Source organism: Semicossyphus pulcher, unplaced genomic scaffold, assembly GCF_022749685.1.
Source record: "Semicossyphus pulcher isolate SPU_LCO1_2020_fin unplaced genomic scaffold, fSemPul1.0.p SCAF_12, whole genome shotgun sequence".
NCBI lineage: Eukaryota > Metazoa > Chordata > Actinopteri > Labriformes > Labridae > Semicossyphus > Semicossyphus pulcher.
Window position 1 is genome coordinate 17,296,392 of NW_027211626.1, and position 26,855 is coordinate 17,323,246.

A 26,855-nucleotide genomic window follows, 5' to 3' on the forward strand; every position below is an offset into this window, starting at 1 on the left:
AAGAGGGGGTATTACACTGTTTAACATTTTAAGATATATATACAATGCTACAGTGTCGGCTGTCCGTACTAAACATGGGTGACGTTTCAAATCTGTAGGTAAAAGTATGTTGGAGTAATCCCCAGGCTTCTCAGCTCAGTCTGCAGGCTGCTGTGAACGCCAAGTTTCAGACAGTTTTTATTACACGCTGCACTTTGTGACATCACAAAGTGCAGGCTTATGAGAGCTGGCCAATCAGAAGAAAGTGGGCTTGAAGAGGCAGGGTTTCTTAAAGGGACAGTGCTGAGTCATTTCAGGCGGAGGGCCTGCATAGAGCACCAGCGTCAGAAAAAAAGTTTTTTTACCTGTAAATTATGCTAAGCTACTCCACAGGGATCACAACTTTAATAACAACTTGCTCATATCAACTTAAAAAGGATTGATGCGTTCAGACAGCTTTATCAGGTTTCTTCTTTCATCCCTTACCTTCTTTAGCTTAATAACAGCCTCTCTGGTCTCGGAGTCGGTGCTCAGTTCAAACATGTTCAGCCCATCTCCGTCCACTAGGCGGTAGTTCACCATTCCGTTGTCTCCCATGTCGGGGTCCTTGGCCTTAAGTCTGCCCACCTCCTCTCCCGGTACTTTATCCTCTGATACGGACATGGGGTACACACCTGAGAGAAAAAATAAAAGGTGGAGATTTACTCAGCTGTGGTTGGCCGACTGGTTCGGGAAGTTTAGTGTCAACTCCTGGTCACCACTTGCTTTTGTATTCAAGACTCTTCCGAGTCTTTGGAGACTTGCTGGCTGTCTGCCACCGTGTTTACTATCTGAGGCAGGGTCACTTTTGGAGGGCAGAGGGGGGATTAACATGAACTATACCATCTGTTCTTATGGCCCAAAGGATATTAATATCCCCTATAGTGTCAGGTGCATGTGTGTGTCTGAAGGAGCCGACACCTGGCTTGCAGAATGAGAGCAGTAGGACCATATGTCTACTCTCTCCTCTTTTATTCTTTTCCCCCCTCACTCACTCCGTGCATCACCTACCTCCTCCCAAACTGTTTTCTCCACACTGCATCTCCTCTTTCTTCTGTCTCATATTTTCATAAAATCCTCCTCTCTTCTTTCGTCAAATCTTTTTTCCCTCCCTCGTTCCTCCTTTCCCCATCTTCCAACTCTTCTTATCTGTCCTTACCCAATCCCTCCTCCTTTCCTCGCCTCCTCCTACTCCAGAGTTGACTCATCATTTTTATTGCTGGTACATTATTAGCATGTTTATCCTGTGTTACCAGGTGTAGCAATCCTGTGAATCATGAAATTCATTTGGTCATGTGGCTTATGAGAAAATACGAGTGGAAGAGGACCCGATCGGTCCGTCCCAAATCCCTCCTGCGACCCACCCCACATCCTCAACGCCATCCTCTGTTTTTTAAACCTTGATCCAAACTGTTTGACGCTTTTGGTAACATCCCTTTCTCTCCCCCTCCCTCTCATCATTTGCTTCCACTCCTTCCTTCCAGATCCATCCCCACCTCTCCTCCCCATCTCCTCCCCGTTTGCCTCGATCCTACCCCGCCTCCTCCTTCTTTTCCTCTTTTCTGTCTGCCTATTCTAGCTAAAAAAAAAAGCTAATTTCATCCCTGCCCTCCCTTTGCCCTTTTCCTCCCTCTCTTCTCCTGTCATTCTATTCTTGCTTTCCCCCTAAGTAGCTTAACTTCAATGGCTTCTGGCAGCTGAGTTAAACATTGTATGACAGAACACACAAGCAGTCTGGCGTACCTGGCTGCGAGATTAAATGAAGCGCAGCACATACAGGAAGTGGACATCAACATTCAATGACCACATGTTGGCTCTTTACTTCAATCACCCATACTTCTTTTTCCTTTGGTAGTTACTCCATGAGAAATGACTCCCACATTAATAACAGCCTGTTTATATTCACACAGATATCCAGCGTTGGAAAGAGAAACTAATAAAACCAACAATGTTCAGACATAAACACCAATAAAGAGCCTTATAAATAAAACCCCTTTAACGACCACAATCTCTTACATCACTAATTTAATTATAATTACTGAATTTACAACAGTAAAGCCTTCGAATAATTTACTACTTCTTATACTGGTGGCTTTGATGTGTTTAGACAATGTTGTAAAGTCTAATATTAAATGTGGTTTATGCATTAGTAAGTAGAACTGGGCAGGCGTTTTCATATTAGTGTAGTTTAGTGTACACACAGCTCTGTTTCTAAGGGGCACCTTTTTCCAAAACAAACTCGGCTGTATTTATTTATTTAAGTGACAATTATTCTGAGTGTTGACTGGAGACTTGTTTATTCATGCAAAGAGCTTGTATGTCTCTGTGGTGTATGTTAATTTTACTGCGGTCGTTTTGGACTTATAAAAAGCTCCGAGTTTTTCTGTGTGGTTAGCAGCACTGAACTGAAGCGAACTTCTGTCATTGTTTTGATCTCTGGCAATTTTCTTGAACAGCATGAAGAGCATATTTTAATTACAAGTTTAAACTATTTGTATTTGAGTCAAAACAATTACTGTTTGTTTTATACATTTTATTTTGTTTGGTTAAATAACATTTTTTGGTCTGCCTCCTGTTTGGACCGATTTTCATCTGACCTGACCCTGGTCGGGCCAATCACAACAGATTGGCTAGTTAGGGGGCGGGTTTAATAGGATGACTGATCGACACATCCATGCATTGTGTTTCACTAGGGTCAGTGGTCGAGTTGGTCGCCTCTCAAACGGAAGGTTGGCGGTTCGATCCCTGACTGCTACAGTCACATGATGAAGTCTCCTTGGGCAAGACACTGAACCCAAAGGCGTAGCCATCGGGTATGAATGTCCATAGATCCTGATTGGAGATTGGCACTTAGGCCTTTGTTAGGCCTTTGCCATCAGTGTGTGAATGGGGTGAATGTGACATGTAGCGTAAAAGCGCTTTGGGTGGCACTATATAAGTACAGTACAGTCCATTTAGAAGCCATGTAAATTGGATTAGACTAGCTATAAAGCCTAGCAAGGCTATGAAGACTGGCACGTTCCGTCGCTCTGATTGTTAGAGGGTTTACCGAACTGCGTCCAGATGGATTTTGGTCCACGCCCATTAAAGTGCCTTTTGGAATTTAAGTGAACCGAGAGGTTCCATGTATTGTTAGGCTACTTCAATGTTTCCACATGCTGTAATTATCTGACTTATGAGATAGTGGGAGCCATTTGTTGCTCTTAACATCGTGTACTATGAGGGCTGTGAGGGCAACTCAAGCAAAGTTCTGTTTACCCCATGTTGTAGCTGCATGTTCTCATCTGTTAACATGTGTAAGTCGCCTTTAATCTGGAGGGAAATTGAAATTCATTACGAAAGCTATTTCCTTTTACTGTAAGGAGGTAGAGACATGTGATTACTTTGAAATACAACGTCGAGTTGTCATTACCGCTAATTGGTAAACTCAGTGTTTGTTGTCTCGCTTCCAACACATTTCTTCCACATATTTTTCATATTTCTGCCTGCTATACCTGGAGGAGAGACTTCAAATAACAGTGTGAAGATGGATTTAACATCCCTGCAGTGACACAGACGTACCTTTGGAATGGTAATGCATCTTCTCAAGTCATGTCAGGGATTTTCTATCATAGACTCTGGCCTGTTTTTTGGTGATGAGAATAGACATCTTTGAAATAAGCTAAAAGACACTGTAGGCAAATAATGTATACCAACAGATCATCTTTCACAGCTTCACATGTCTTATGACCTGCTTTGATCTGCGTTGTACGTGTTTAAATGCAATCGAGAGAGCCGAAGCTGTGAAGTTCTGCGCCTGACGTGGTATATTAACAGTATTTAACAAAACTATCCCTGTCAGATATATTTGCCTTTGTTTTTCTGCTCCTCCTGCGTGTCTGTGCTGTGATGGATTTTCGGGGTTTGACTTGAAAGATCCTTGATAATGAGGTGAAGAAAGCGGGGGGAGAGAAATACAAGGACAGGAAGAAACGCAGAGACGGAGAGATCAAGTCTCGGAGTGAGTGGAAAAAAAAAATGCAACAGCTTGAATGAAAATTGAAAAGCTGCTGGAGCACATAAGAGGGACTCACGCTGTGCCATATATCTTTTTCTGTCTGTTTTTATCTCTTTCATTGTGTTCACTCTCCCTCTCTATTTGCTGTATTTTTGTCTTTTTACTGCCTCTTGCTTTGACTGCTTTTTTCTTTCTTGACTTGCTTATCTCATTTCCCATCTTTCCCCCCCTCTCTCCCTCTCTCCCTCTCTCCCTCTCTCACTCTGCCCAACCACTAAATAAGTAATCACTGTCCTCATTCACACCATCTGGGAGACTTTTCTTGCAGGTGTTTGTACTGCTTCCACTTCTTGTTTTTTTTTTTCTTTTTATAACAAGGGTACCACCTACCACAACATATTGCTTTTCTGAGTGCTGTCTTGTATCACAGATGTAAAGTGCTCGAGATGCACAGCTGATATTTGAAAGTAATTCATGGAGGTATTTTGCAGACGCTAATGTTCGGTCATAAAACCTGTTTTTCGTCCTTGCTAACCCAAGTTCAAAATGTTTGATGTCATTCACAGGAACAGCGAGCAGACGGGTGGCCTTGCTCTCTCCTCATAACAGCCTGTGTTTCCCGTGTCGTTCTATGTTATTAATAGCTTATTGATTTGTTGGGTTTTATTTGGTCCTGATCAGTCCCACCTGGTCCAGAAGGGGAACTAAGATGCTAATGAGGTTAATGGTTTTAGTTAGAGGTGATGAAGTGGTTTGACATATTATCATAAATGATTGGACTTTAAGCTACAGAAAAGCTGCTTTTTTAACTGTAAATTGATCTTAAAGTATTGGATTTGAAAATGGAAACACTACGTCCCCAGTATTATTGACTTTAATTATTATGCTAATTTGAAGCTTCATATTTCTCTCTGCGATACCTGTAGAATAGCTTAGCATAATTTACAGTGAAAAAAACTCATTTTTCTCACACTGGTGCTCTGTGCAGGCCCTCATACAGCCTCTGCCTGAAACAACTCAACAAACCCCGCCCCTACATGCCCGCTTCTTTCTGACTGGCCAGCTCTCCGAAGCCTGCTGAGGCTGCACTTAGTGACATCACACAAGTACAGTGTGTAGAAAAAACTGTGTGAAACCTAGCGTTCGCAGCAGCCTGCAGACTGAGCTGAGAAGCCTGGGGATTACTCCAACATACTTTAACCTACAGATTTGAAACTTCACCCACGTTTAGTCTGAACATCCAACATTGTAACATTATATGTCTTGAAATGTCAAACAGTATAATACCCCCTCTTTAACATACACCAAAAGGCTACTTTATTAGTATCACCTGTCAAATCTGATTAGCTCTGATTTATATAAGTCACAGAATTTTTCCAGTTGAAGATTTCCAGGTCATATATTCACCTGGGATGTGATTCTGGTGTGATGAGCTTGTGAAGATGGATATCTATTGTCTGTTCAGTGCAGTCATTGTGTTGCTCTTAAGCAACAGCTTACAACATCAATCTCAGTGCATTGGCTTTTTGTTGTGAATCAGGTTTAGGCTTTTAAACCATTTCAGCAGGAATATGCATGGCTCCATGTAAACATACTGTAGCTATGGCAATTTTACTGAAAGGTTTGCTCTTTTTTTTTGTTAAAAATTGCTTTTTTATTGCAAATCAAAAGAACACATTATGTTTCTACAATCGCCCCACTCTTCCCATCTACCCCTCCCATCCCTGGCTGCCGAGCCCCCCTTCTCCCCTCCCCCCCACAGACTCTCATTGTAACTAGAAATTTATGATCCATGTCTTAAGTAGGTCTGTTATTACAGATGCAGCTCCCTTCCAGTATTCCAGCGTAGCGGCCTTGGCTTTGTTTACCCGGGCTGTGGATTGGTATTTCTAATGTTTTTCCCACATGCACTTACAAACATGAGGAAGGAAAAGATTATTAGGAACGCATTTAAATATGATGCAGTCGAGTTCACCACAAACTTTGAACTCAAACATATAGTTAAATGAAGTCCTTTCTAACAGTGTCAATCAAGTAGACTTTTCTGTAACGTAATAAGGAGCTTTTGTATTGTATTGCATCAGGTGTTCCAACTTTGTGCTCTCAAGCATTGTATAAACACTACAAAAACATGTGGATATGTTAGTATTAAACGTCCAAAGATAGACCTCATACATTCTGAAAATCCGTCTTGTTTCCACTTGAGCAGGGTTCCACAAAAAACCTCTACTTTTAAATTCTCTCAAACCGTCGTCAGTCTGTCATGGCCTACAGAATCGGATTTTAGCTTTGCATCGCGAGACACTGAAACCCTGTCAGCTCGTTGGAAAACACAGGAAGTGGAGTGATGGTTTTGACAGTCGCTTTCTCCCTCCCTGCATCTCTCTGTCTTTTACATTCCCTCCCCTCGCTGCTCCTGCTCGTGTCTCTCCCTTTTCTCGCCTATTCAGCTTCTCCACAGGCTAAATCCTGAGCCCTCTTCTCCTCTCCTCTCCTCTCCGTCCATTCCTGCAGCTACCCGTCTGAATCTGTGCCAGGAGTCGCTCTGCTCAGCGCTGCAGGAGGGGGAGGGAGGGGAGAATGTGGGAGAGGGGGAAAAAAACAGAGATGCAGAAAGAAACTCCAGGACAGGGTGAAAGAAGAGATGGATGGATAAAGAGGACGGAGGTGTTTGACTTAGATTTGGACCTTCAGGTGAACTAGACAGACTGAATATTTGGAACAGGACTACTGTCAGACTTAAAGGCAGTCACTGCATTATCTGGTGTCAAAAAGCAACATTAACTGCCTCCTAAATAGGGGTGGGAATCGCAGGTTTGCTCACGATACATGGCCCACGATAACGATGATATCACGATATATCGATTCTGCAATAATCGATATATTGCAAAATAATCATACAATGACACATCACGATATCTGTCTAACTAAAGAGCACAAAATGCCCCTTAAAAGGTAAAGAATCAAGAATTGATGTCACTTTCAAAGAACTTGACACAAACTGAGAAGAAGAACGTGTTTTCACTCTGTAACTTAAATTCACAGAACTAGAGAACAACTGTAAAAACGAATTAGGACTTTGGATTTGAAAGTGTCTGGCGCATCTCTTAACTCCCTTTCCCCGCTGTCAGACATTATCCCGCTGTCATCGTCTTCTTCTTTTATCCCGCTGTCAACGACTTCGGCCAATAAATTTCCATTCACATTACCCTCATTCATGTCATAATGAGTCATGCAGTAGTGACGCGGTGAGTCAGAAACGCAGGGAAATCTGATCAGAGGGCTGTTTATTTGTAAATTAAATTATCGATATTTGATGCCAGCCTCACTATAATTGTATTGCAAGGGTCAGGACGACAGTATATTGCGGCATGGATATTTTCCCCACCCCTACGCCTAACTGCATTTAAGACGTCTTCTTTGCTAAAAACAGAAAAATAAATCAAAAGTCATATAAAAACCGACAGGCGAGAAATTGTGACCTTTGCAAAGTCCAACATCCCAGTCGGAAAACTACTACTTGTTTACTTGACTGCAATGCAATTAATCATATTTATTTTCTCTTATCATACCAAAAGGGAAGAATACCACTGAGTAAAACATCGTTCTTCTACGAATTCAGATGTTATCACCAAAAACAAGTTTTCAGATTTCATCTCTCTTTTCCTCTTTCAACATCAAATCCACCGCTCTTGACAAAACCCAGGCTAAATATTTCACCACTTTTTTATTGCTCAGCGAATCAGTAATTCAACAAATGTCCCAAGGAGAGGTTTAAACACACACAGAGACAGGCACACACAAATAGAAACACACACACACACACACACACACGCCTGAGGATATTGCAGGGGGCCAGTAAAGAACCTTTAATAATTGATTTCTTAAGTTATCTCTTCTGCCTCCTGCAGTGACTTCTCTCGTCTCTATATTGCTCGCAGATGACATGTTTTCTGCCTCATACACACACATGCATGCAGTACATCTAAAAGCATGTACACACATGTGTTTAGATCGACGCCCCCCCACGTGCACAGATAAGTGCTGCAGGAAAGGAAATAATCTGTGGCACGGAAATACAAACTGTAAAATAGCTGAAACGTTCACACTGCATAGATGGATAGAGGAGGCGTTTACTCACTCTGTGGGAACTTTGGAGGGTTGTCGTTGACGTCTGTCAGAGTAATTTTAACCTCAGTGGTCCCCGACAGCCCGCCCATGTGTCCGCCCATGTCTTTGGCTTGGATGACGACATCGTACTCCTGGCGTGCCTCGCGGTCCATGTTTGGCAGGGCCGTACGAATGATACCTGAAGGGACAAACATCAAATTAATGGTGGAAGTCTGATACTTATATAATACAGTCATTATTTACCAAGTTGTAACTTCTCTTGATAAATATGCCTGTGGACATTCATACGTTTCCGTTATACGGTATACAATAAGCAGCTACGTTTCACAGTGCCATTCAATATGCAGAAACTTAGTGTGATTTACTTTCCTTAAAGCTAGAGCAATTCATTTCAACACATTTTATTTTGAAGAAAGCACATCATTAATCACGGTTGGAATAAATAACTCCAGCTAAACATGCATGCAGTCTTATATTTCTCTATTTCAAGCCCTAGTAATCTCTTCTATCTGTTTAATTCATCACCGGCTGCTCGCTTTCCATCCCTCTCTTTCTTTCTCCATGTGTCTGGGAGTTGAGCCTTTCTACTGTCATATTATGCCAAGTGTGTGTGCGCATGTGTGTGTGACAGCAGGAAAAGCTGATAATCTCCAAACCAATTAGAAATGTGAGCTATGGATTTGAGCCAGTCAAATACCCAACACTGGTTTGATTAGCCAGATTTACTCTGCCCAAATCTCTCTCCGTCCCCGTGCCCTAACCGCTCTCTTTCCATGGACTTGCTCTCTCTAAACCAATTTCTCCCTCCTCTCCTCACCCTAACCTCTCTCTTTCTCTTCTTCTTCACCCTGCCTGACCCAACATAGCTCCGTGTCTGCCCTAACCTCTCTTCTTACATCCAATTTCTTCTTTAAATGCAAACCCAAATATTAGGCCGGGGCTCTGCAGAGACCAGGCTGAATGTCCTCTGGGGACCTCTTTTTACAGCAGTGCCTTCTTTTCCTCTCACATTTCAGTGGAAAGGACTTGCTGTAACACGATCCCTGCAGGAGTCAGTTCTCAGCTTTTTACATTAAAAGTGGTCGACTGTAAAAATATGGGAGAAAGAAACTGGTTTGCAGTTTGGCATATGCAACTAGCAGGCTATACGAGGTCTGGTAGATACAGCAGTTAAGGCTTCTGCCTATAAAGTGAGGATAAATAACCATGCTGAAATCATTTTACTGTTTATTCTTTTCATATCTCAATATGTTTAAGAAGGGATGTCCCGATCAACTTTTTTGGCCCCCAATAATATTGAGAATCTGTCAGATCAGATACTTGTATTTGCCTCGGTAATAGAGCTGCTCACCGTTTTTGGTGTATCAGCTTGACTTGAATAGCAGCCTTTTCCTCTGTTGCTTTAGTGAACGCGCCGTATTCCGTTGCATGTTTAGTTTTTAGATGTCGTATCAAATTGCTAGTATTGAACGCAGCTCTACTGCTGCCGCTTCGCGAAATGGTCGTATTGCGTCTGCTGCAAGTGGCTGTCGGACTGTTTTCGCCTTCTAGTTTAAAATATTTTCACACTGCTGACATTTTAGCCACGGGGTTGCTAATGCTAAGCTACGCCCCTGTTTGCGTTCTGCCGCAAATTGTGCTCAGTTTACGACTGCTGATGTAAATGATCGGGGCGAGATGATCGGCTTAAATTACCGACCCCAGATCAGTTTAAAAATGCCGATCCGACAGTCATGACTGTAGATTAGAGGGCTCCATTTAGTTTATTGTACATTTAACATCTCTACAAAAAGCAGTTTTGTCTTGTAAATTTGGGCTGAAAATTATGTAAAGCTTAATTTGTTAGTTGTAAAAATATAGACTGTTCTTTGCAACTACTTAGAGGAATTGGCAACCAAACCTTGGCTATTGTTTGCCATTATTGGAAACAACATTCAAAAACTATAGAGGTAGCGGTCAGCCAAATTTGCAACCCAAAATAAATCAATTTTCAATGTTTGTTGCATTACAAATAATCAAAAATATTGCTGTTACAGTCAGAACCAGAAACTGACAATGCTGCACATGCACTGGAGCATTTGTTCAAGTGTATACGGGCATCTGTTATAGAGTCAATGAGTTGTTTGACCTTGGGTTGAAAAGTTTGACTGACCTATAAACATCACAATCAAGTGTGAAGTTGATTCAAGTTACAAAGAACAAGATGGGTCATTTTCGAAGTCTTGGGCGTATCCAACCGTCCTTGAGCTGGACAGAAAATTATACTGCAAAGAATGGCCAACGTCCACCTCTATACGTGACACAGTAAGCTCAAGCATTCTTTTATGTACATCTTCATTATAAGGCGGATTTATAACTGTAGTATCTTGATTACTCAAAGAATAAAAATGGCAACCCAAAGCTCATGCCTTTAAGTTACGGTTGAGCCCTGTATTTATGGTATTGATTTTTATACATATCTAACGGAAAGTGACTCCAATGGTATCGATTTTAAGACTGTTTGCAGTTCTGATCCTGGAGGCCCTGTATGACATACTGTATCTGTTTGGATGACTGAACATATACATGTAATACAGCAAGTACCACTATGTCTAACACTTGTAAGCCTTTCTGTGTGTAGTCTTCAGTGTGTCTCTGTTGGGTGACAGTACATCAGGGCTGTATTTGTGTGTGTTCCTTCTCTGAAGTCCCAGGTCACCGTTCTGCTGTCAGCCTCACCTGTCTGCGGCTCCACAGAGAAGTACGGTTGTCCTTGCAGTATGCTGTACACCAGCCTGGCACTGTTGCCGTAGGTGGGGTCATCGGCATCTGTAGCTGTCACCTGCATCACTGACGTACCTGGAGAACAGACATGACAGTCAAGTCAGAAGATGACTCTACCTTTAGTTCAAGAATAGTTTGACAAACAAGCTTGTCACACAGAGTGTTCGATTCACCTGCCTGCACCAGGCACAGGGATGAAAAACACCCTCCCTTCTCTCAGCTAAACTGCACCTGTGTAGCTGCTCTCCATTTATATTTCTCTACGTTTCATCATTGTCGGGTGGAGACATCTACTCACCAGTTCTGATGAGTTTCATGTTTTGAATAAAACATATTTCCTCCATGCATCGACAGAATTCTACAACCCCTGGATTTATGACATCATTATGAAAACCTTTGGACAATCTGAAAAATGGATGGCTCTCAAGCTCACACGTAAAGCTGTTTGATGTGGTGTTTTCCAATCGACAATAGCTATTTACTTCCAGGAAATCTCTCACTAAACTTGCCACAGTTTAGCTAGGCAAATAGGCCAAATAAATTACATTAGCAGAATGGAATCTGTTGGTGTGTGGTGTCCTATCTTGGCATAATTGTTACTCTCCATACACTATAGGAACAAAACTTTTCACATGGTCTCACATGTTCAACATCTGTTAAATGCTCTGGAAACTCGGCTTCAAATAGCAAAAATGCATATGTGATATCATAGTTGAGTGTGTCATAAATTCTGAGTGAAAATAAACCACTAGAAAACCTTGATGGAAAAACAGCTCATTTCTCAGGACTGTGTAGGCGCGGCAGATCCCGTGTTGATTGACACCTGCCGGGGTCCGCCTGTCTCATGGCAACTGTCAACACAACAGTGGCGCATTGGAGATTGGCGCACAATTCAGTTCAGTTTATAACGTAATAAATACCCTAATGTAACCACGCCCAATTCAATGTCAGGGAAGTTAAAGAAAGAATGGCAATATCTCGAGTTTGGATTAAAACTAATTTCTAAAACTTTTTAGATGCTTACTTGTAAGATCCTAAATTACATAGGTGGAAGAATTTTGTGTATTTGGGTTTCCAGGGGCTTTAAGGTTTGAAAAATCTTTTAGTGTGGGCCAGGCATTAGTAGATGAACATGAACATTTCTCATTTTTAACCAGAGCTGTAATATTCTTTGCCTTCACTTGGCACAAGCTTGACAGGAACTTCAGATCTAAGGACGTCTTTGCAACAAGATTGTACTGGGATGTCCTTTTTCATATGATTCACTTAGAAGTGCAGCATTTAAGTGAGCACAACCATTTTACAAAATCCATTGGGTATGTTACTGTAATAAAGTTTGATTTGACCCTGCACTCAATGTGGCCGGTACTTTTCAGTGTATGGGGTAAATAACCAAGAATGCTAATTTGGAAGGGGCTGCTTTCTCTAACTGTTCCAATTCTGACATCCATTGGGGAACATGGACCTAGTTAGTCAAATTGTAGCTTTTCTTTCTGGTCTACTTCAGTGGTTTAGGATGAGGATGGCTGTCCGCCTCTCCCTGCCAGACTTCTGTATTCAGGTTTCCGCTTAAGATGCGGATAGCCGAGAGAAGCCTGATCAGAACTCATTCAGAAGTCCTTTCTTTAGAAGTCCAGTCCATTCAGAGAAGGGATTGCTCTGGCGTTCGCAGTTTCACGCAGCACCACTGCCAGTTTGGTTCATTCCAGGTCAGCCTTGAGGGGTTGAAGACTCTCCAAGACCACATAATACGTGGAAAGAAAAATCTATCAAGATCAGAAGCTCTAAGTTAGGAGACTCTAAGGAGATGGTTGGAGCTCTTGCTCGTGCCAGCCTAGTGCTAAATATTTCCTTGCTTCTGTTTCTTGTTGAGTCGATCTTTTTTCCTTTTAAGGTGCATAAAAAAAGAGAGGAAGAAAAAAAAAGAAAGGGCTCTCTGGGAGCTGAATGTGCTGGCTAATGGAACCGTCTGTTTCCCACTTCTCTGTCACTTCCAGTGGTCAGATTTCCCTGATAATTAATAATGTATGAAAAAGGCTGTTTAGCAGACAAACAACACTGACGAAGAACTCTATCAGTGACTTCATTACTAAATGTCACTCAGTGTGCAATGGAGAGCTTTTTGGCACTAAAAAGACGGAATGTGATGATATCTTCTGAACTTTTGGCATCAAATTATGTTTGATATTTGGAAAGAAGATAAATCTGCTGATCAGTTTCTCAAATTTCACTTAGGACAGAAGTGGCTTTAGTTACAATGGTCTGAAACGGAGCATTTAATTCTATGGTTGGTCCATACCATGACTTGAACCAGTCACCCTCCGGTTCCAAAGTCCCTACAGACGTGGCTACAGTCTACCCCAAGCATTTTATCTTCTTCTCACCAACGTCATTTAAGGATTTCAGCTATCTTCTACTGAAGCCTTTACCTTTTCCTAAGCACCAACCGACCTTCACACATCTGATTTATTGTGTAAGTGATTTCTACAGTACACAGACTTCGCCTTACTCTGATGGTACGATACGATTCTTTAAAGTGAACAACAGCAAAATATTGACCAGAGAATGCAAAGTTTTACAGTAGTAAGTAAAGGGAATACACTCACCAACATTGGACATCTCAGGCACCCTGGCGTAATATGGGCCGTGTAGAAACTCAGGAGGATTATCATTGATGTCCTGAACTTTCACAATGAACTCTGACGGAGGCTCCAGGGGCTTATTAGTGTCTCTGTCTACAGCCTGGGCTGTTAAAGTGTACTGGGCCTGCTCCTCCCGGTCCAGGGTTTTTGTTGCGTGGATGTTGCCCGTCTTGTCATCGATTACAAAGATGGTCCCTGCACCTTCGCCGGACAGGATGTACTTGATGTTGCCGTTGCCTGAATCAACGTCTGAGTGGAGCTGGAGGAGAATGGGAGACAATATTAGACCAGAAGTAGAAAAGGAATATGCACAGACGGGACCTGATTGGGGCTGAAAAAAATCTGAGCCAGACAAGCAATAGATTACAGTAAGACAGGAAGTCTGCTGGAGGATTTGATATGAGGCTTCTCCTCTTCAAGCCTACAAATTAAAGGAGCTGAAAGGCTGACAGTGACAGATAGTACATGTGCTGTGAGAGACGGCCTTACACTAATAAGTAAGAGATTTAAAATGCTGTCATAAAAAAAGACAAATGCTCAACATTCTCATTAAACTCTTGTTCTTCCTTTACAGCCCCTCACACTATGAAATATGCCGCATTGTAAACATCGTTTGTTGTTGGTTATGAAAGCCGCTGCTCGCTTTGAGTGATGTTGTTGTTGTGGACGAGTCCCACCAATCATCTCCAGCCTTGAATGTGAACATGACCTCTCTCGTTTTTTTCCTGTCCCTGCTCCTTGATGAATGGGAGAAGCTCTTTCAAGTCCTACTGCGATTGCTCTCTCTCATTACTGTCAATGGAGGGCAGTTTGGCTATTAATTAAACAGCGACTCCGATTCTAAGGTTTTTATTAAGGCACTAATCCTGTTTGATATAAGAGAAGAGTTGATGGTGTAATGCATAATTAACTCGCTTTATTATACTCACCCTGCCCACGAGCACCGGGTCGGGTCCAGTGTACTCCTCAATGACGAAGAACTGATTCCAGACCCATCCTCGTTTTGACCTGTGGAGTACCTGTCCCTCCTTCCCCGCTCTCTGTCTGTGTCTGTGCAGCGACAAGTGACCTACAAGCACAAAACCGAACAAAACATCTCTTCAAACCAATTTCCTTTCCCATTAAGCCTACAACACATTCATCACAACATTAATTCAGGTGTTAAAATGGTTACAATCAAATTAAAAAGCTCATTCTATGTTGAATATATGAATTGTTATGACATCTGCAAGTTATTTGTCTGACTATTTTCACTAGGCTGAATTCAGCAGTGGGTGGGAGGCAGTTGCCTCATGAACACAGAGGCCCACTTTTGAATTATGGGTCATCAGTTCAAATCCCAGCTGAGAAAATGTGGGTGGGTGGTGTGAACGACGCACGCTTCAACAGGCAGGTTTTTTTTTTGGGGTGGCTCTTAGCGAGACACTTAACCTCGGTTTGCTGCCGCACAACTGCTCAGTGTCTGACAGGAGCGGGCTGTGGTTGAACTGAGCAGCTGCCATGTGTGAACATCTGTAAACTAAAGGGTTACTTGATGGGGAAAATGAATAGCTATGTATTTAGTTGCTGTATTTAGGTCAAGGTAAGACAAAAAGATTGAAATTGTGCATAATGTGTGTTTAAAAACACTCGATGTACTGACTAGAAAATGAGAATGTGGTGAAAGGAACCTTTTAAACTATCCTGTTAATTAGCTCACAGCTTTGAAGGTTATACACCTTTATAGTTATTGTCAAAAAACGACTGTCGGAGTGAGATTAGTTTTATTCAACGAAAACTCAAAGCATCTTAGTCCAGTTTTAGTCAATAACTTACAATAATAACACTCATTACTTTTACATTTTCTCTTTTTAAACTAATTCAATGATCCTATGACAGGTTAGATCTGAAGTCCTTTTATCCTTCCCACATTAATTGTTTGCTGACGCTGTTCTGCACGAGCATTATAGATCCTCAGCTGAGGTTATATGGAAACTTCTGGAACGTGTCGTTACACATGCAAAGCCACAGAACAAAGCTGTGCAGTTACAGTAGCTGCAGGTTCTTCTTTTGCCTTATTTGCAGCAGCAGTGTTACCGTTAAAACGTTTTATATACTCATCATCTCCTCTCATTTAAACAGTCTGACTGTGATGATGTAAAACGCACCCTTTTCTGTAATCACATTTTAGTCCCGTTAAAGAAAACAACACGTAATGTATGTGTCGACAGTTTTCATTATCAACAATCTATTTTTAGCTCGTTGAAGTCTTGTATTTGTCATAATTGTCATAAACGAAATCAACACTGATCACAAAGTGAGTGTTAAAATGTACAAACACCATAAAAAGGATGGGCGTGCCCAATCATCTGTGTTATGACAGGTGGAAGTGATGCAGAACAGCTACAATTCATACAATATCTATCCGAGTAGATATACGTATAGTGTAAAAACCCTGCTGTTGTCATCATACCTGGATGTCTGTGTCTGTGCCCCCTTTGATCCAAAGAAGCATTTCCCCTCCTGGTTCCTAATGCAACGCCACAGAGCGCTGACACTCCCACCAACACCAGGAAGGCCCTCAGCAGTCCGAGGCCCTGTCTCTTCGCCGTCAGTATCGCCATCTTGCCCAATCTGAGCGACCGTGCGCTTCACTCCGCCCCCTTCTTCCTGGTTCCTCTCAGTGGAGCCCTGCTCCCACTGAGGCGATATCCTGTTTTTGCTAATGAATTGCCGTTGATGAACTTCTTAGTTCATTAGCTGAGATTGGGCCTGTTGGTGCGGATACTCATCACCACGTTACCGCCTTTCTTCTCCTCGTTTTTCTTCTTCCTCCTCTCTCTCACAGCTCTCTCACTCCTTCTCTCCTCTTGTCACAGAGCCTGGAAAAGAGCAGACGAGGAAACCCCTTGGTCAATAAGAGTCATAAACGTGAAAATACAGCTTCAAAACAATGTAATCAAGCATTCGGTTTAATTAAGCATTGCAAAGAGATCAATCTTTGTGAAAATGATTAGTTTAACAGTGACAGCAAAAGCAACTTAAACAGTTCAGTAATCGTTCATTCCTGTCTGTTACAGAGGGTGGTGTTAATTGACTGCAGTTGGAGATCTGACTTCTTAAATAGTTGTTGTGTTGATTAGGACATTGTACTAATTACCCAGACGATGCTGTCTGAAAACTCATTAGTTTTAATTCAATTAGAAGCGGAGTGACTCAGTGTGGGAGGTACAGCTCATGTACAACACCACATCGCTGTATTGCTCTATTTACAGCCCTTTCAAATATAATTAAAGTAATGTAAAGCAGACATGGGACTGTATGAAAGTCACTTTAAATCTTTCAGCTCGACATTTTGAACAGCTCAATAATCATGACCGTGGTGATTCAGGCTTCTCTGCCTCTGCAGTGAATGAATCAGCAGGAGGAAGATGAAATTTGATCCAATGCGTCCGTCAACAGTCCCGACCTATGGAGCAAAATAAAAAAACTGCTTGCTAATTACGAGAAACTGTAGATGAATGCCAATGAAACGCCTCAAGAGCACTTTTGGTGAGAAGTCTTGGCGTATCAGCATGTTGTGAATTAATTTCAAGAGAGCAATGAAGTCGTGAATCAAATGGTGCCAAGTTTGCAGAATGGAGGACTAAAGGTGTTTGGGCCTCCAGCAGTCATGCGGCATTTCTGAACATCCAAATTGACTGACTCGACAGATCAAAACAGACAAAATTAGTTCTAATAGCTTTCAGGTTGCTTTTTAGTCCCTTTCCAAATCAACCTCTAATTAGCTTTTTTAGATGTTTAACTATCCACCACTGACTTGCTTAAACATATAGGAAAATAACAGCGCTACTTCACACTATTTCCAGCTTTGCTTCACATTTTTCACCTGACGTGCCTGATTACACTTCACTTAAGGCAATAAAGTCACATAAATAACCTGCACCTATACAATATGTTTCCCAGCCCAGTGCCTATAGTTTATCAGTGACTGTCTGTATAGATGGATGATGCTCCATCTCCTCTCATTGTACGAAATTGAAGCCAAAACAGCCCCCATGATAGCGGCTGCCAACTTGCGATGGTGACGCCATTTGGGGTCCGAGTTGCGCAGTGGGTGGAGCCGACGTAGCAACTTCCGCAGACGTTCACAGATATGTAAACTTCAACGACTGTAGTAATTATTTTAGTTACGTCTCCTCTCGCCTTTACTCCTCTACTCTGCTAATCAGGAACAGATCGGCTGCAGGAGCCGTATTTGTCAACGGAGCTGTCAGTCATCCTTTTTACAGCATCAAATAACTCATTAAAAATAAACTTGTCAGAAAAATGAACACTTTGATGTAAATCAGGATAAGAACTAACTATAATGACAGAAACCATGTTTGAGAAACATTTATTTGATGTCAATTTTGATTTTATAGTTTGACTCATGTCCCATCTGTTAACATGGAGGAGGCGGGCTTTATGACCTATAGTGCAGCCAGTCAGCAGATGGCGATAGAGAGGTTTTGACTTCACTTTAAGGCAGCTGTCATGTCCTTTTATCTTTTTATACAGTCTATGGTTATAACCGACATAGACCTGCAGTGTATCTTATTTAATAGCAAGGCAATGCAACTACAGACTAATTAGACCTCAAAAAGATTGCCCCAAATCCATTGATTCAACACATGTAAGAGGCAAACACCTAAAGTAGGAGACTTAATGCACAAATCCCTTTACAACAGCAGCTAATTAATCTGTCTCACTTTAGCAGTGTAGATGTTATCTCCTAGGGTGTTAGTCTCAGAGACGCCTCTTTATATTTAGCTTTAACTTTAACCTCTACTTTGCTGTTCTTTCTTTGCCTCAGCCTGATAAATGAACAGGTTGTGTCTGCAAATGCGTGTGTCTGCGTGTGTGTGTGTTTAATATTCAATAGCTCAACAGATCAGAAAATTCCCTCAGGGCTCATTGGCTCCTGTTGACCACATGACCAGCCAACCAGGAAGTGTTGACAGTTAATCCCATGCCTGCTCATCATTTGGTTAATCATCCTTGAGTCTTGAATGATTGATGTGCGTATCTGGATGTGTGTGTGTTTGTGTGGATGTGTTTTCTCCTTTCTATTGTTTATGTGTTTCAGCTTTAAACCTTTTTGTTTAATTGAAGAAAATATACGGATATGTAGAGATATATCCTATAGAGAGACACCGGAAAAAGACACTGTTAACTTGTTCTTTTCTGTGGCAAATTTAAGTGAAGAAACTTAAAATTGGCTAACAATTTATAACAATAAAACATCTCAGGAATATCTATTCTTGGAGCTCTTGTCACTTGCGGGTGAAGACACATGCAAATTCGAACAGAGAATGAGCCTAAACTTCAAAGACGTCTTAAAACACCAAAACTCTTCTAAACCCTGGTGTGCACTTGTTGTGCGGAGGAGCCGATACCTGCTAGGCTGCATCTATCAACAGCCTCTCCATCTGTCACTTATGTGTCAAATTAAGTGTCTGCTCTATTTAACAAGCCAAAACAAAGCAAGTCCAAAATAAATTGCTTTCACCAATATCCTGATACCCTGCGACCGGTCATCTGTTATTCGCCTCAAAGACTGTCAAGTCAAAGTCATAAAAAAAAAACCGCAACAATAACAAAACAGATTGAAAGCAGCGAACAAAGTGACAGCTGAGAAAGTGGTGCAACTGTGAATGCCATGCGCTTAACAATGAAACAACCCTGCTGTCTAATTAACATAAAGCAGTTGTTAGATAATGATTTTGTCTCAAACGAGATGGGGAATTAAAAAACACATATTTAATATCCTGTCGTTTTGTTCTAACACGCGCTAAGGAGGCATTTCTGATGTGTTATTTAATGCTTTATCAGCCTTTTTGGAGTAGAAGTCCTTTTAAACCCTGCAACTGACACATTTCTGTATCGAATATTCATACGTTGCCTTCTTTCTTGTTCTGACGTCCCTAATGGCCGAGAGAGCCGAACAGAGAAAGGCATACGGCAAGAGAGAGAGACACAGAAAAAGCAACACAGGAACAGACAGTGATAATGACTCCCCAGGGCCAGCATGCCTTTTGGCCAGACCACTTCCTCTGTCTGAATACATGACTCAAGAGTCGCATTAGAATATCCAACAGCATATGTGTGTGTGTGCCGTGCCTTTACTCCCCTGGGCTCGTAGCAATGCTGCGAATCCATGACTCAAGTGTTGGATTTGACTGCTGTGATTCATTGGCTAACATTAGACCCACACTTGTGTGAGTGTGTGTCAAAGAGGTCAGAGCAGTGGGGTAGAAGGGAAAAAAGGCAGCGCAACATGGCCCCCCCCCGGCTACATTTTTTCACGTTATTTTCACACTAATTGACGACACGTGTATATTTGATTATGAATACCCACAGGGCTTATCAGACCAGAGGAGCTTCGTTCATATTTCTAAGAACAGTTGGAAGAACTCGCTTGATTTCTAGTGATAATGCTGCAAAGAGCCGCGAGCCGTTGTAGTTCTTAGAAGTGAGAGCCAAAAAAGTCGCTCTAAATGGCCGAGTAGGTACCTTGACTGACGTAAAGTGCCGTGATTGGGCCCGATCTAAGGGTACATTGAGCAAATGTAAGACCATCATCTTTAAAAACCAGGGTAAAGGATCCTAAATGTAGCTTTTTTAAATGGATGAAAACATGGTTAGATCCTTTCCAACTCCAACAAAACACACAGCTACAAACAGACAAACATCTCCGCTTTACGGAACTCCAGCTTCCCTATGAGCAGCTCTAATACAAGCAGAAAATAAGCCCTTGAATTGTTCCCAGAACAGGTCCAAAAATCCCATTTGACAGGCCATATGAGTGCATCTCAATGTGTTTATACACTTATGTGTGTGCATATGAAACAATTTGGAACACATACTAGTTTGTGTTTCCATCCATCCATTATCTATACCACTTATCCTGTTCAGGGTCGCGGGGAGGCTGGAGCCTATCCCAGCTGTGATTGGGCGAGAGGCAATCACATCAGTGCCATCACAGGGCTGACACATAGACACAGACAGCCTTTCACGCTCGCACTCACTCGCACGGGCAATTTAGTGTCGCCATTAAGCCTTTGGAGCATGTCTTTGGACTGTGGGAGGAAGCCGGAGTTCCCGGAGAGAACCCACGCATGCACGGGGAGAACATGCAAACTCCGCACAGAAACGCCCACTCCGTCCAAACCGGGATTCAAATTAGGAATCTTGTAGCTGTGAGGCAACAGCGCTAACCACAGTTTGTGTTTGCCTGTGATTATTGAATCAGCTATGGATGCACTGTTTGAGGGTGTTACAACTAAAAATACAGAGCTTAAGAAGAGACTTCTTCTTCTGCTGCATTGAGTAAGACGTGTGCTCTGATATCATGTAAGAATAGGTCATTCTGATATGGACTGATTGTTTAGGATTACAATCAGACCTGGAATCTCCTTCATTTCATCCCATAACAGTCCGATCGTGTTTAACAGATTAAGACAGCCGGTGTTTTTGCCGGGAAGAAATGTCTAGAGAAGGTAAATGTGTTCCTCTCTTTCTTTAATGTCATGCTCTCTTTCTTCTTCTCTCTTTCTCCGAGCCTCATGCTGTGCTTCTTCAGTCAGAGTCGCTGTAAAATGTGCCCAGCTGCAATCGCAGCGATTAGGTCCTGAACCGACAACAAAGCGCACAGGAGCGGTCCACCTACTGTGAATGAACGTTTTGAGGTAATTTAAAGTACAAAGAGAAACTTAAAAGTGAGTTGAATTAATGTGATGAAACGGTTTTCCATGTGGATCATCATTTCGACCACTGCGATGACTTTGACTCATTGTCTCTCTGTGTATCAGACATGTGGGAGACTAACACTCCACAACAACTTGGCTGCTTTCCTCTCTCTTTCTATCTTCCCCACTTTGCCCCTCTCTACCCCTCGTCTCTTATCAGCCTCCATCTGCCTGATCTGTGGCTTCATTTCTTTCCTTCTCCTTCCTCAGTGAGCCAAACCTCCAACAGCAGCAACTTCAGAAAAAACCAGGAAACTATTCCGGGAAAAAAAAAAAAGAACAGACATGACCCTGCTTTTTTCCCTCTGCGCTCTCCCTCCTCCTCTCTCTGGGGCTCAGTAGCAATAAAGGTGATTCATTCATGTACCAATGTGATATATATCCCCGTCTGTCTTGGCCCACTGTGTAGCTGACTGTGTGTGTCTTTTCATACCTTTTCTCCCTGTCTGTACATATTGCCTGAGTCAGGGAGGTGGAGGCGAACAATGGGCTTTCTGTACCTTGGCTGCACAATGTCTACAAAAGAAGTAATACATACATATGAGAATTAAAAGAGAGCGGTGCGTATGGATGTAGGGGGCTCTTCTTGCTCGGCCTCTATACTCTTCACATCACACAAGGCCTTTCAAACATGGCTGTGAACATCAGAGATGATCCAAAATGAAACCCTGCAGTGTTTAATCCGCTGGCTTTCACTGGTGTTGTTTGGAGATTTAAACACGTTGAGCTAGCAAGGCTAAAAGGGCGATCTTCACAACTTCCTGTGTTAAGATAATGGATGTTGACCATTCCAAACACTGGGAAAATGTCTCTTTGACAGTAATAATCTCTGATCTGAGTTTTCACACATCACGGTTGACCTGCCTCCGCATTAATTCCTCTGCTGACTCACATTTGGAAAGTTTCGCTTCTGCGTTGACCGAAGTGAACTTCAACTGTCCCCTAGCCATGAAACGAAAGGATTGTGTCTGAATTAGCTAGCATGCATGCCATGAGCACAGACTGGATGTAAAAATGTGTTGTTTGTCCCCACAGCGCTGCCTGAAGGCGACATGAGTCCCCTCTGTGTTCTCACATACACTGTATCATCGTTTGTTCCTGCCACATTGGAGTCATTTGGCATGGTGGGGAGTCTGTTCTGACATGAACCCGAGATGGCCGAACAGCTGAGGATCATGGTTGGAAAGAAAATCTGTATGTGTATGTTTTAAAAGCACTGCTAATTAACGTAAAGTAATAATCTCGAGGATTTTCATTTATATAAATGTCTGTTAAGTCACTATCTATCGCCGAATGAGGTAACACAATGGTGATTGAGCCTATGGCCCACTGATGAAAGCCTTTGCATTTGTTGTATGACGGACTGGGTTCCATCACCAGCAGTGGTTGGTCTGCTAGAGATGGTAGGCGGGGCTAAGCGGCTGCTTTTCTGGTCTCTGCAAGTGTTGCGAGTAAACAGTAATCTACTATGGCTGAACAAACAAAGAAAAGATCAATGACTACAGATACATCTTCATAAATAAGTGAAAACCTAAAGAAAAAGAAACAAATTCGACGCTCAGATGAAGCAAACAGTCTAAAGAGGAAAGCGACCGTCAGCGAGGAAAATCAAGAGTTACAACCGGAGCCGACCGTGGACGTCACACATGCGACACTGTCTGGATATCTGGGAAGTGTGCTGCCGCAATTACCGTTTATCGTGATAGGTGCCGCCAAAGAGAACGAAACTGAGATCTTCGAGATTAAGATTTGTTTTTGATTCATTTCACAGTTTTTTTAAGTAGTTTCTCTTCTGATGTATAAGTATACTTAGATAAATATATTAACAGGAAATCTTTAAATTGGTACTTTTGTACACCAAATCATTAAAAACCCAAATGCTCCTCATTTACTGTACTAAATGACAAAGACAATTTAAGACACCGTATATTGGTGTTATTTTTGCTTATTGATAAAGACACCATCTGTGCAGCTCTATTGTTGGATAAAGAGCATGCCTGAGGACATTCACTCAAAGACACCACAGACGTGATAAGCTATAGCCAGGACCGAACTCGTAACAATTCACTCACACGAAAGCTCCCCAAGCCCCTTTACCCCTCTATAACCCTAAACACTATTTGAACCAGATGTGATGTATTTGTTTTCCCCATATTTATGCTGGGATGAGAGGGGGGGGGTCATGTGAGGTTTAAAATGAGATTTTCTGTTACTGTAGAAATCAATTCCTACTTTCCTGAACAAATCCCAGAGCTACTCTGCTGTAGACGCAAAGCTGTGGACTTTTTTTTCTTCATCTTGGTTCCTTCAAGCAACATGTTCTGCAAAGGAGAGATTTAAGGAGACGGGGGATGGATGGAATGAACCAGCGAACGAGCGAGAGGAAAGAGAGGCTGTGAAAAGACAAAGAGGGGTCACGTTTCCGTCCAACCACTCTCTTCTGAGATGTTGCAAAGATTTAAAACCTCGTGAGTGTTGTTTTTATTTCGGGAAAAAATGCGATACATAAAAACCAAGGAGAAAGAGACTGATGAGACAAATGTGGACACAAAGAACTAAAAAGACAGGCGGACAAATGAAGAGTCGGTGTATTAAAGTTCACTTTGGGTGTCTCGTTTCGGTGGCCGGTTCTTTGCGGTCTGTTAAAAGCTTAAAAACAGAGCGGGGCTGAAAACAGACACCCAGCGTTTAGCTCACACCACGAAACCTGAGGCTTAATTTGCCTTTCAATTAGAGGAACTAATAGGCTTGAGTGTGTGTGTGTGTTGGTGTGTGTGTGTGTGTGTGTGTGTGTGTGGAAGCGATTACTAAGAAATAGCTGCAGAGCTTTCTCAGCATTCGCCAAAATAGGTATTAATGAGAAGCTAGCAACTCGGACACACTACGCACACACACGGTTACTGCAAAGTCAGTGTTTGCAGCGTGTGTGCGTGAGTGTGTGTCTACGCACATGTGTGTCTGTTATGAATTTCCTAGTGCGTGCATGTGTGTGTGTGTGTGTCTGTAGGGGTGGCTGATTCCTGTTAAGCCATTAGTGAAATTCAAGTGCTTATTACCACCCACAAGATCCAACGTCTGCTGTTCACACACACACTCACACGCACACTCACGCCCCCCTACACAAAGTTTCTTCCTGTATATTAATCTCCAATCAATGTTTCACATCATTAGTAGCTTTTTACATGAAAGGAAATCAAGACGTTCAGGTGCGTCGGGGTAAAGATTGATGGACACAATTTCAGGGTCTGCATTTTTGGATCCCATCTTTAATACCTGACTTATATGCACGCGGTACACAGAAAAACATGCTGAATGTAGGCACACGCCGCCTGTAGAAATGGCAGCATTAGTCAGAACAAAATCCTGTCACCTTTTATCCATCCGTCTAAAAGTAATGTACTTTGTGTCATGGAGCTTTGATAGCTTTTTGATGGAGAGAACAATCTGAAGAGGATCACTTTCCGCGGTGCAGCGGATCTGTTTTGCTCTTGGGAGACACAAAAGCATACTCGGGTGCCCTTGTGGGGAGGCGTGGGGAGGGGGGCAGAGTCATCCCAAATGAATGTGGGCTCACTTAGCTCGGAAGCTGCCAACGCATTTGGGCGAATAGCGTCGTGGACCTCGGAGAACAGTTGGGGAAGCAGGGTCAATGATTTCAGATAAAGAGTCGAATACAAGCTTCCCCCAGGAACAGTTGAGCTGAAGGAGGAGATGATCCGGCTGCCCTTGAGTGTCTGATTCTTGCTTTACTGCGCTTAATAACAGTTCTGGGTCTTGGGTTTAAATTTGATATCTTAGTTTGTATTTTTTGAGGAAAATATAAGGAAATGAAAGTGGATATTTTAACAGATCTACATCTTAAAGTAATTGAAGTACAATTACTTTTATCAGAGTAATGATGACTGCCACTAAGAGGTAATTACATACTTCTCCAACATTGCAAGAGGCACAACAACAACAAAAAAAGTCACGCCATCTTATGTTAATTTGAATATTACTGAATAAAAGCTGATAATGAAGAAGACAAACAACGAGCTGACAATGCGCGCAGGCTTCCATTTGTAGCACTCAGCTAGCTAGCGCCTAATTAGCTGTGCCATTGTTGTGTTCGGGATGTCTAATTCACCCTCGCAGCTAAATTATTCCGCTTAAAGCACTTTATTTCATCAAAATAAACTTTGTTTACATGTGTGTTTTTGTTTGCCTCATTTTGATTAGCATCCTCAATTACCCGGGATCACACTAATTTGTATGGAAATAATATGCAATTTGTGGTGAATTATGGGTAATCAGAACAATTCTTTCTGCTAATGAGACGGAGGTGGCTTTTTAAAATCATTTGGCGAACATGTGATGTGACTTTTTAATGTATTCTCGGACCAGTGTTCTTTACTGTTTCATATCAGTGTGGCTAGAAAGAGCTGCTTGATTATTTCATATCATACATTTAAGAGAAAGCTGGTCAGTTACAACAACAAAGCCCACAAATGGAGAGTGACTTTGAAAGGCTAAAATATTCCAAACTTAGGTAACATGAAATGAAAGGTCCACACCTTCGTTGAAGTCACATTATGCAAACCTGTTATAATTATCTTCCTTCTCAAGCTCACACAATCAAACAGTGGAAGAAAAACTGAATCAACATAATGAAAACATACACGATGGCCCATCGTTCGGTGTGACCGTTTCAGCTGGGGTGCGTCGCTCTTGCTGTTCCCGGTTTGGCCTTTTTTAATTTGTGAGGAAATCCTCTGGGATGAAAACAAGTCGACGACCGAACCAATCAGCCCTCCGTGTTCCTCCAAATGAGCGGCAGAAATAGACAGTAAAACAACGGGCGAGCTGATGAGATACAGTTAAGCTCGAGGCGGAAACAATGTAGCTCCAATTAGCCTGCTGACCGCTGTTTATTGGCTATTGGCTTAATATGGGAATGCCCTCTTCTGCGGCTATTAGGCTTTTCAATTGTGACAATTGGAAAGACGAACTCCACATTAGGGGACGTTTGCAGTTAATTATGACGAGCAATCTCCAAAATGGCCATTGCTAAAATTAAAAGTGTGATAATGGAGAAAAAAAAAAAGAAGCAATGTCACGTACTGACTTGTACTAACAGCTACGTTAAAAACGGACTTGAATGGGAAGTTTAGTGGAGGCCATTCTTAATTAACTCGCACTTTAACTCCTTTTTTACTACTCTGCTTTGTCTTTCTTCTTCCTTCCTGTTCCGTTTTCCTTTCCCCTGCTTCCTCGCTCTCTCTCTCTACATATATATATATATCCTTCATCTTTTTTCCCCCCTCTTTTCCTGTCACAGTCCAGTGGGATTCCTCATAGCAATTATAGCTTTGCATTACAGCGTTCGAATGACTCTGTAATTACTGCGGAAGACTTTTAGAATGTACTTAGGAATGGAAAATGAATATGGATAATCATATGGTGCTGCAGAACATCACACATTTAGGCGTTCTCGTTTTACTTTTCATCCCTCTCCTCTGGCTCAGACGCAGGGCGACACTTTCCTGCATTTCTTTC

At 42.1% G+C, this 26,855-nt stretch overlaps 1 protein-coding gene across 2 annotated transcripts in view; it reads right to left on the bottom strand.

Annotated features, from left to right (window-relative positions):
• cdh11 (cadherin 11, type 2, OB-cadherin (osteoblast)) overlaps positions 1-26,855 on the bottom strand; it is a 95,169-nt gene that overhangs the window by 16,274 nt on the left and 52,040 nt on the right. For both annotated transcript variants that reach the window (XM_069658081.1, XM_069658083.1), the window contains exons 3-8: positions 16,004-16,412; positions 14,481-14,620; positions 13,516-13,810; positions 10,865-10,984; positions 8,157-8,324; positions 466-653 (exon numbers count right to left, since the gene is read on the bottom strand). In XM_069658081.1, coding sequence (XP_069514182.1) covers positions 466-653; positions 8,157-8,324; positions 10,865-10,984; positions 13,516-13,810; positions 14,481-14,620; positions 16,004-16,154 — 1,062 coding nt within the window. In that variant the 5' untranslated portion in view covers positions 16,155-16,412. The remainder of the gene's footprint in view (positions 1-465; positions 654-8,156; positions 8,325-10,864; positions 10,985-13,515; positions 13,811-14,480; positions 14,621-16,003; positions 16,413-26,855) is intronic.